Source organism: Protobothrops mucrosquamatus, unplaced genomic scaffold, assembly GCF_001527695.2.
Source record: "Protobothrops mucrosquamatus isolate PMUCROS unplaced genomic scaffold, P.Mucros_1.0 scaffold2208, whole genome shotgun sequence".
Taxonomy (NCBI): Eukaryota; Metazoa; Chordata; class Lepidosauria; order Squamata; family Viperidae; genus Protobothrops; species Protobothrops mucrosquamatus.
Genome location: NW_015388300.1, coordinates 253,720 through 264,631, shown reverse-complemented (window position 1 = coordinate 264,631; position 10,912 = coordinate 253,720). Strand labels below are relative to the sequence as shown.

Sequence of the window (10,912 nt, the reverse complement as noted above, 5' to 3'; positions counted from 1 at the left end):
GCCGCCGCCGCCGCCGCCGCAAGATGCCCGGGAAGCTCCAGAACCGCTACAACCTGGTGGACGACGCGGGCGACGCGCGGGTGCCGCTGCACAACGAGGAAGCGTTCCAGCACGGCATCCACTTCCAGGCCAAGGTGAGCGGGGGGCGGGGAGGAAGCCCTCCCGGTGCCCACCCGGGCCCAGCTCCGTCCACCCGAGTCCCGGCAGCGGGCCAAGCGAGGAGAGCTCCGGCGCAGGACCCGTTTCTCAGGCCGCTGCGAGCCTGGCGCTTGGCTGGATCGGCCTGCGGGCAGAGAGCCGGCCGGCTGCGTCTGGAAAGAGCCGGGAGAGGAGGAGGGGGGGGGGGCTTGCGAGGAAATAGGGGCAGAGTTGCTTGGTCACTGCTGCATTGGTGTCTCCTGATGCGCCGAAAAGGCAGTGAACTTTCCTCCGGAGGGGCTGAGATAGAGCCTCTCTCTGCAGCCACAGTCTACCCTCTGGACATCAGGTGCGAAATGAAGACTTATCTAGCAGCTGGTTCCCTCTGAGTTACAGCAAAGCTTCCGCGTGTAGGTGTGGCAACCCCCCCCTCCTCCGATGTGCTGGTCAGATTGGAAAACATGCCAAAACGTGCCCGTTTGCCATGCTCCTCCTTGCCCTCCGTATCTTGCCATTCTCACAAGGATGCTGGATAAGCAACCAGGCCAGACCGGGCAAAAGCCTGGCCAAGGAGCCCACCTCTGGTTGGTCTTCCTTCCCTGCGTTGGAGCCAAGGAAACTGGGGGACCAGAAAGGGGGCAGGAAAACCAAACAGGTCCGCTGCAGGCCCTTCATCTGGCTTTGCATAAACTGGTTTGTCCTGTTGGGTGATTTTTAAACCATTATTTTAATGTCCTTAGATTTTAGAGTTTAAATGAGTTGGACAGTTTCCCACAGAAATAATTAGCAGCCTAAATGGGAGAGGAACTCCCCCTCCCCCACCTCACCTTGAAAAGCTTCCCTCTTTCACCTGTTTGCTGCACCAGGAGGGCAGCTCCCTGCATCTGGACACTCTGCTTCGGGCGGGCGCTCTGGCTGAAAAAATGTGGAGGCTTCCTGTTGGCACAGAACTCTTCATCGGCCCAAAGGGAATAGGGGCAGATTCTCTGATGGGGAAAATTTATGGCAAATATTAAAGATTGTAGAATCTGTGCTTGTATCCAGGGGGAGATTTACAAAAGAGGGGAAAAATGCTCCCCTAAGCAGCAACATTCAGACAGCAGTTTTGCAAAAGGGCAAAATAAGAACTTTTGCTGATTTCGGCCTGGTCCCCTCCGGCCTTGGCAGCCAGCAGTGTCAAGGGTTGCAGTGGGTCAGGATGGACACAATTTGGAATCAGGAGCTCTCCTGAGGGGTAGCCACACACTCTGGCATATTTTAGCCAGTCCACATTTGAAGGACCTTTCAATAGGAGTGGAATTTAACCCTGTTGCCCTGATTAAATATTCCTGAGTACGTAAGCAGGGACAAAAGCTGAACCCAGTTACTTTGTGCAAAGTCTGTTTTAAATAGACTGATTTTCTGAAGAAGATCTGGCTAAGCTCTGGCTTGGTCTCACTTCTCTGAAGGCACCCAGGATTTTGCTCAATGAGGAGGTGTCTGGAGTGGCCATTTTGGAGGGCGGAGTGGGTATACATGCGTGTGTGTGTGTGAAAAGGAGGGAGAGACAGAGAGATGTTTTAAATGTGAAACTCTACCTTTTCAGCTCCTCACTTCCCAAACTGGGTCAAATTCCTTTTAAAAAAACCACTGCCCTTAAATCCTGGGAATGCCATTGGCTCTCCCCGCCTCTGTTCCCAACAAAAAGAAAAGCCACCGAGCCCCCCCCCCCCATTGCTCAGGGGGAAACTTCCCAAGGATGGTTTCCAAGAAGCCCTGGAGATGGGAAGGGGTGACTGAGCAGAACAGCACCAAACGGGCATGAACGCGCTTCCCATTTTAAAGCTTCAGGAGATAAAAATACACTGAGTTAGCACTCCAGAAGATGAAGAAAAAAAGAAGCAGATTCCCTGGCTTCTTTGGTCTTTAATTAGAACCATTTGAGGGGAGAGGATTTAAAAATAGTGTGTGAACAATGCTTTATTAACAATGTGGCTTCCAGGCGTCAATTATTAGTTGTTTACGTTCGGAAGCGTCCAACCCTTGTTAGTTGTCTCAAACTTGGACATAATTATTATTATAATTATTATTTTTTTGAGATCGTTAATTGCTGCCTTAAATTTTGTTCTCGTCCTGGTTTGCAAGCCGGCAGGCCAGGGATCTCTTTGCTAGAGCAGAGCTAAAGCCTTTTGCAATTGATGGTTTCTGAGTTTGGCCTTTGTGTAGTGCTCACCAGATATGCTGGACTACACTACCCATCAATGGCCAGGCTGCTGGAAAAAATAATTGGCGTCCGGCTCTCCTTTGGGAACTTTGAATTCAGCTCTTTGAGCCACATGTGGCACTGACTGGCAAGCAAAACTGGGGACTGGGGGGAGCCTGCACCAACGCCCAAAGGCCTGGCAGATCCTGAAGGGAGGAGAGGGGCTTCCCACGGGCACGGAAGCCCCTTGCTTTGCTTTGGCATTGGAGCAAACGGCATCCCTCTCTCTCTCCCCCCCTCTAGTACATTGGTAGCCTGGATGTGCCAAGACCCAACAGCCGTATGGAGATTGTGGCTGCCATGAGGAGGATCCGGGTGAGTCAATGCAGACCCGTCCCCGTCTTTCCTCCCTTTTCTCTTCTCTGCACCCCCCTCCCCAACCCCCAAGGCCCACCCAGGCATTTTCTGTTGGAAGGGAAGACAGGGAGAAACGCGCAATGTTCTCGGGTTCCCAAATGCCACCCCCGCCTTCCTCTCCGAGAAGCAGCCATGCCAACTTCTGCTTGGCAAGGCTCCCGCCATCTTTGCTCCTGAGCCCACGGCCACAGCCTCTCTTCCGGAACAGAAGGAAGACGGAGGCAAGGAAAGGCAGCCAGGAATGGGTGAAAGGGCAGGAGGAGGTGGGCAGCTCTTTCAAAGGGCAATTCTGGCCTATGTTTTAGGGGGGGGGATGTGAGGCAAACCAGCAGGTGCTTGCAGCCAAGGTGTGGCCCACATGGGGAAAAGAGGGGGGGGGAGGCATCCTGTTCTGAAAGTTCAGGGAGAAACTGCTTTGGTGTCCTCATAAACTGACCACACGCCCACTTTGACCCCCACCTCTGCTCAGGACAGCGACTAAAAGCTGAGTTCTCTCTGGACAGGAGAGTAGCCACAAGAACTTCAAGGTTGCAGTCCAACCCACCAGGAAGGCATGAAGTTGGGAGAGGCTGGGTAGAAGGAGCAGAGCTGACTCCCTCTAAGGCAAGGGTCCCCAACCCCTGGTCTGCGGACCAATACCGGGCCACAGCATGCCAGCAACTGGTCTGCACAAACAAGCAAAGCCTCATCCACGGGATGCAGGCAGCACACAAAACCACACATCCTCCAGTCCTCGGAAAAACCTCTCTCCACGGAACCGGTCCCTGGTGCCCCAAAGGTTGGGGGCCTCTGCTCTAAGGCACAACCAAGGGGCCTGTTGACTGTCCTCCTAGCCTCCTCCTTCCTCTTGACCACTGCCCAGCTTCTGAACACGCTGCCACTCGGGTTCTAAGGTTTAACCAGGTGGACCTTCTCCTTGCACTGTCCGGGCCAACTGAAGAGGGCAGGCTGTGGCTGGCCTTCAAAACAAACGTCCAACAGCACAAAACCCAATTCTGAAAAGTCCTTCCCTTGGTGCCTAAAGTGCCGTGCCGGCTTCTTTGGAGGGACGGGTTCCAAGGAAAATGCACTCTCGGAGGCCAGCGTTTCTCAACCTTGCCCACGTGAAGATGGGTGGACTTCAATTCCCAGAATGTTCCAGCCAACAGAGATGGACGCCAACTCGCAGCCTGTAAACCAGGCAAATCAGCGTGGGAGTTGAAGGCCACACATCTTCAAGAGGGCAAGGCTGAGAAACGCTGTTGACGTGAGGAGGAGGAGGAGGAGGAGGAGGAGGAGGAGGAGGAGGAGGAGGAGGAGGAGGACCATGGAAGAGACGTCAGGGCAAGCTCTCCTTATCCTGTGAATCCACTGGAGGCATCTGCCTGGCTTTCCTTGCAGACAGACGGTGCCCTATGAATCTTGCAAGCAACAGATTTATTGTGGCTTCTGCTTCCTTCCTTGGTTCATACTTCACGTTTCAGCTGAGCTGAAGAACAGATTTTTCACTGCAGGGAGAGAGAGAGAGAGATCAGGAATTTTAATCTCTCTTTCACTTGTAGTTCAGTGGGGAAGAAGAAATATTTTTTTGGGGGGGAAAGAACGCAAACTAAAATCCAACTGAGATGCCACCCACACAGGAGCTGGTTTACGCAAACCAGTGATTAAGTGGGGGGGGGGGAAACGGAACAGACCCAGGGTGAGAATTCACCCGTAGCCATCAGTGTTCCTACAACACAATATCAAAACGGTTCCTGCAGCCAACCTCAAGGGGCAAATGCAGCTTCCCATGAAAGCTTGGAAGACGAAACTCTGGTCCTGGTGACTGGCCCAGATTGGACCCTGTTATGTGGTGGCACGGCTGATGGCACCAACCCTTCGGGTGTGCCCCCCAACTGCCAAATAGACCCCTGATTTTTTTCCCTTTCAAGCCAATCTTTTGCAAAGATCCTCTCCTTTGGGAGAAGCTGCCAACGGGAACGGGGGGAGGAATACCTGTCGAGCCAGAAGGCTAAACATTTTCTGCTGGTGCAGATGCTGTACCACCCCCACAAAACTGGGGAAACTGGGAAGCCTGCAGAGCAGAGATCAAAGGCCGTGGCTTTTCGGAGTGAAACCCTCCCTTGGAGAACAGGAGGAAGAGCCAGAACTGGAGAGAAAAGGGGAAGAACCGAGGGGAATACAAATGTGGGGGATAAGAGCTGGTTGTGCCAGACTACGCTGTCATTAAAGCCAAGCTAAGCCTGAATTTGAATGTATTTTTAAACGGCGAGGCCTCCCTTCGGATTATTATTAGCTGCCTGCAGTTGTTGAGCTTTCTGAGCTGAAATTAAGGCTCCTTTTTCCCCTGCAAACCCCGAAGAAGCTGCGCCTCCTGACTCGATAGCAGCTCCGTTCTGACTCGCCTGGAATATTAAGCAGAGCGGGAAGATGCCTCCGTGGAGCATCTGGGCACCTGTTCCGACAGAGTTTTCCCCTCTCTGTCTTTCCTGACGATGCCACCCACCCTCTGAGCCCTGCCCTCCGTCTCCCCCCTGTGGCACAGCCCTTTTCTGCATGCCCACCTTCGGTGGTGCAAATCTGCCAGCCGAGGCAAAAATCTTGCTTCTGAGAAACGGGGGTCCAGGAAATCTTTCCCTTTTCGTATCTCAGAGCAGCCACTGCAGTTTTTGATTTATGCACAGCCCGGTTTTCTACATCTCCAACCAGTAAGCGGCCCTGAAAACAAAGATCGTGAAAAGCCCAAATCTCACAGCTGCTAAAATCGATAGGATGACATTGAAACAAGTGTAGAGCAATAGCAGACGTGTCTTGAGGCCCTAATGAGGCAGGGGGCTCCCCTAGAAGCCCCCCTCTATTAGGAGCAAAGGAAAACCTGCAGCCCACCTATCAAACCCCCCCACCCCCCCATCCCCTTTCAAACCTTCCCTTCCTTCAGACAGCTCAAAAGCTCCCAGGATCTTCAATTTATAATTGTTGAAATGGAAATTTTGGTCCCGATTGTGGCCGTTAAGTCGGGGACTTCCTGGGCCTCTGTCATCTCTCTCCACAGTATGAATTTAAGGCGAAGAACGTGAAGAAGAGAAAAGTCAACATTGTGGTCTCGGTGGACGGGGTGAAGGTGCTGCTGAGGAAGAAGCCGAAGGTGGGTGGCCTGACCTGGGGGACCCCAAGTCGAAACACCACCCCAGAGACAAGCAGGGCAGAGCCCCGGAGCGATCCAGACTGCTGGGGTGGAAAGGGTGAATTTAAGGGAACTCTCTTCTTCAAAGAGAGATCCTCTACCTGCCAGGTTTATCAAGTGACACCCGTCTCCCTTGGCAGAGGAAAAGGAAGCCCGGAGCTTGCTCTTGCTTTGAGCTTCCATCATCCCTTGGCAAGGGGGTCTCTTGGTCCCCTCAACTCCTGGAGAATACGAGGTGCTGCATGGCTACTAAGCCCAAAACAGTTGGCCCTGCTAACGTCATCTCTTCTCTCACTCCCCTTTCCAGAGGAAGGAATGGACCTGGGATGAAGGCAAAGGCATGGTGATGCATGACCCTGTCTATCGGTGAGTCGCTGGGAATAATCCTCATCTTCTTGTCTCTCCATACCCATCACGGTGTCCAGACATGTCACTTTTTTCAGTGCCACTATAACTTAGTCACCAAACAAACTGTCACAAGTTGTAACAACACAACACTTAACTCGGGACCGAACGTCCACCCCTACAGATCTGCCCCATCCATTGGGAAGGTAGGCATTGCACACATCTGAAAAGGACCATTGAATCGTTGGGTGTTGAGATTCCTTGATTCAAGGAGGTCCAGGAGGCTCAGCCATCCAAGCTGGGGAGCAGGTTCCAGAAGGCCAGGCATCGGCCCCAGAACCTCTGGAGAGTAAGGAACGGATGCTGGGCTAGTGTTTCTGAACGTTTGGAGCAGTTGAGTTGTTGAGTTGAGTGGTTCTCAACCTTGGCAGCTTGAAGAGGGGCGGACTTCAACTCCCAGAATTCCCCAGCCAGCCGTGAGTTAAAGTTTTGAAGTTGCCAAGGTTGAGAAACGCTGGCTTGGAGCAAGGAAGAGATGGGGCTGGTCTTAAGCTGTCTTTGTGCCCCTCTCTCTGGTCCCACCTTCCCGTAGAATCTTCTACGTCTCCCACGACTCTCAGGATCTCAAGATCTTCAGCTACATCGCCAGGGACGGCACCAATGACTCCTTCCGCTGCAACGTTTTCAAGTCCAAAAAGAAGGCAAGCGAAGCGGGGCAAATCGGGGCTGCCTCGGGCCAAGCCTTGGCTCCTGCTAACGGGCCTCTTCCCGCAGACCCAGGCGATGCGTGTGGTGAGGACGGTGGGCCAGGCTTTTGAGGTGTGCCATAAGCTCAGCCTGCAGCACGCCCTCCAGAATGCCGACGGCCAAGCTGACGGGGCCAGCAACAACTCTACCGACGACGCTCAGATAGAAGGTGAGACCTTGAAGGGGCCTTCTCTGGGTCGTAAATCTGGAGAAAGTAAGTGGCTGATCTCGGCATCTTGGGCTTCCCAAAAATGGAGGGTTTGAGATGGGAAAATAATCCTTGCTGTGCCCACCAGTGGCTGCAGGACGCCCTTTGTTCCATTCAGAAATTAAATGACCTGCAGCAGGTAAGTCTCAGAGACACACCTGGGCCAGCTTCTGTTATCCAAGGTCAACCTGTCTTGATGAACGGTAGATGAGCAGTCCGGCTCTCCTCCAGATTCCTCTTCCTTTTTCCTAGGCTGGGAAGGGGTTTCTCTGGAGGACCAGCTCTGCTTGAGGACAGCCCCCCTTTCAGGGCACTCCACAGTCCCCAGCTAGGCCAGGATCCCAGCTGGGTCTTACTTTTTCTGCCTTGTTTGTGTCTCCCGAAGGTCTCCAACCGGTGGAGCCGGCCTTGGCTGACCGAGAGAACAGCCTGGCCGGGTCGGTAGTGGTGTGCCTGCCTGACTGTGGGATCTGTGAGCTGCCTTTCTCCACGCCTGACCTGGGGGAGCTGAAAAATGGGCTCGGCCCCAAGGCGAGGGACAGCCAGGTGGGTGGCTCCTTGGGGAGAGCCCTGGAAATGAAACAGGAAGGCTGCAGGTGGAGCTCCCCCTGGGGCTTCTCGGGGAGGGCGAAAGGAGCAGCCCCCATTTCTGGTCTCTTCTGGCTCCCAGGACAAGGAGAACAGCGGCTTCCGGCCCTCCTCCGCCCAGCCCCTCGGCAGCCCCTCTTCCTCCGCCTCGGCCACCCCGCTCGCCTCCCAGCACTGCCTGCAGCTGCTCCAGCACCAGCTCTTCCAGCAGCAACAGCAGACGCAGGTGGCAGTTGCACAGGTAAGCCTTCTCTGTCCTGGGTGCAAAAGTTCCCACATCTGCCCTGGCCTCTTTTCCACTGGAAGGACTCTGCTTCTCAATAACAACCACAATCCACTTGGGCCACCCCTGAAGGAGGCTTCCGGCAGCCCATCAAGTTGGCTTGTGGAACTGTTGGCCACAATAATTCTGTGGGAGCGGTGACTCCAGCCGGGGTTCCCCAAGCGGTGACAGTGCAGGGACTTGTAGGGTTGAGTGTCCTGGCATGGACATTATAGCAGACAGTATGTAAATCTTCCACCTGTCCGAACAGCAAAGGGAGCTCCAGCTGCCAGGTGCCCCACTGCAGCTCCCAGCCTGCGCACCTGGTGCAATGTCCATGATTAGAATCTGCCCCATCTGGGCATCGTCTGCTGGGGCAGGAAGGAGATGCCTGCCAGGCGACTTGCCCATCCTCTTCCCCACAGGTGCAGCTGCTGGAGGACCAGCTGTCGGCCGAGACGGTGGCCCGCGTGGAGGCCCAGGCTCGGGTCCGCCAGCTGCTCCTGACGAACCGCGATCTCCTTCAACACGTCTCCCTGCTGGTGAGGCAGCTGACGGAGCTGGAGATCAGGGTGCAGCTGCGGCGTCCAGGTGAGCAAGGGACCGGGGCAGGTGAGGTGCTTCGTGCTCCCTCACCTTCGGCTCCTTGGGAGCAAGACAACTGAGGGGCTCAGGAGGTGGAAGGGAGAAAGAAGGGGGCAGCGGTGGGGCAAGGAAGGGAGGCCACCAGAGGTCATGTCTAGGGAATGCTGCCCTTGCCAGAAATACACCGGCCACCCCAGAGTAGCATCTTCTTACCTGCTGGCCTCCAGGTGTCCCTCAACCCTGCCTTCCCCTTCTCGCCTCCAGTGGAGCGCTCCCTGCAGAACCTCAGCTCGGAGCACTCGCTGTCCTTCAACCTGAAGGACCACTACAGTCTCGAAATCAACTTGTCTTCCACCTCAACACCAGCCAGCATAGTGGGCAGCCCCACGACGCATCTAGCTTCTTACGAATCCCGCCAGAACTTGACTAACTTGGAGATGGGCAGTGGACTGTCCGGCAGGCTGGAGAAAGAAGAACACCTGGCGGTTCTGGAAGGGCCTGGCGGACTCCGCAGCGTGGAGGGATCTGAGGCAGACGAATGCAGCGGACCCAATGGAAGCACGCAGCCAACTTGCAGCAGTCCAGATGCAGCGATACTGAGGGAAAGGTAAGTTGTGGTGGTTCCGCTCTGTGACCTGCTTCCTTCTCAGGTTGGGGTTCCACACTGCATGTGCGAACACCCAACCACGACCGGTCTTGACTCTGACCTGCCTCCCATTCTCCTTTGACAGATTGCAGCTGTTCATCCCCAAACTCAATCCACCGCCACCAACTCTGCGAAGGAGATCAAGTAAAACCATCTCTCCCTGCTTGGAGACAGAGAAGGTTGGGGCGTCTTCCGGGGCCGTCCCTGAACCTTCCGTGCTCAGCAGCCCAGACAACTTCTTTAGGTCTGAGTCTGAAGCCAGGACGCTGGGAGGAAGCCAGAATTCCAGCACCCAGATCAAAACTCAAGGCCAGGAGAGTGTTGGGCGGTCAACAGAAGTCCATACGTTGGTGGAAGCAGCTGAGAACTGGGGGGCCCCACGGCCCTTCTTGAGCATCGATGAAACCAGCTTGCACATCAGTCTGTCTGAGGATGAGCTTGACTGGAACGGGAGCTGTGTTGCTCAGGCATAGAAATGCTTGAGGGACAGACCGTGGCTGAGCGCTCCACAAGACCGAGATCCCGAAATGAGTCCATTAAAGTAACCTGCACGGAAGCAGACGTTGGGAACTGAAGCCGCCGTCTCCAAACGAAGGCAACTTAGGAGGCTCTGAACTCTTCCAGCCCAGAAGCGGGTGTCTTTCTCCAGACACATCTGAAGGCTCCTAAGAAGTTCCACCCAACTTCTCGGCTGGTTTGCAGACCATGATGCCGTCATGAGCAGTGAACATCCAACAGGAAGCATTCTCACCGTCTTCACTCCCCCCTGGAGAAGACCACAGCCCCGATGGCTGAACAACAAGCCCTGCCGGAAATTGGTCCCAAGGCTCGAAGGACACCAAGATATTTTAGGGGCAAAGAAGCCAGAACAGATAATTTGCAAGTGGCCTAGATAATGCAAAAACCAAAACAGAAACGGGGAGGTTCCACCACTTGGCCAACAAAGGTCAACATCTGGTAGCTGAGAGAGAGAGCTACCTCTAACTGAACAATGATTTCCAGAGGTCTCCATGGAGTTCGTGGGAGACACGCAGGATGCTCTTCACGGGTCTGTGGGACAGAAGCCGGCTCCTCCCAAACCAGCCGGTTTGGAGCTGAGGGGGACACATCACTCCCCAGAAGTCTCTTTAGGAGGAGACGGGAGCGAGACAGCCAGAGAGAATCTGGTGCTTACAAACAAGGAGGCTTTCTTGGGTCCAAAGAAAAAGATTCTGCAGAGATTCAGGAATTTGGGCCAAGTAGCCAAAATCTGAGATGGTCCCATCTGGGGTGAAGGCCATCTGGGGCGAGCAGAGGCCGCAATAGCTCCCACCACCAGCCCAAACCCCCCTCAATACCAGGGGGATAAACACTCACCAGCAAGGAGCTGTTTGACGATTTCACCACCTCATTTCAGGCGCCTGGTTCACCTAGAGCCCCGAAGGATGACAACTGCATGGCTGATGACTACAAAAAGACAAGGCAGAGTCCAGAGTCCAAAAGGGCCAGGAGAGGGGAGGGCCCCCAAAGGATCAGAAACGAGGTCTTCGTAGTAAATGTCGGGCAGACACGCATGAAGGAGCTGACTAAAGCCATGGAACCTTGCGAATAGTTACCAGGTAGGAAGGTGTGTGTGTGTGTGTGTGTGTGTG

The 10,912-nt window shown here is 54.6% G+C and overlaps 1 protein-coding gene across 1 annotated transcript; it reads left to right on the top strand.

Annotated features, from left to right (window-relative positions):
• The first annotated feature begins 23 nt into the window (after positions 1–23).
• Positions 24–10,896, top strand: LOC107295052 (carboxyl-terminal PDZ ligand of neuronal nitric oxide synthase protein-like). The gene is made up of 11 exons (XM_015824342.1): positions 24–134; positions 2,624–2,695; positions 5,769–5,861; positions 6,208–6,266; positions 6,838–6,946; positions 7,020–7,161; positions 7,586–7,746; positions 7,871–8,029; positions 8,476–8,641; positions 8,900–9,242; positions 9,367–10,896. The coding sequence occupies exons 1-11, from the start codon at positions 24–26 to the stop codon at positions 9,752–9,754; spliced, it is 1,803 nt and encodes a 600-aa protein (XP_015679828.1). The 3' UTR covers positions 9,755–10,896.
• The last annotated feature ends 16 nt before the right edge of the window (positions 10,897–10,912 follow it).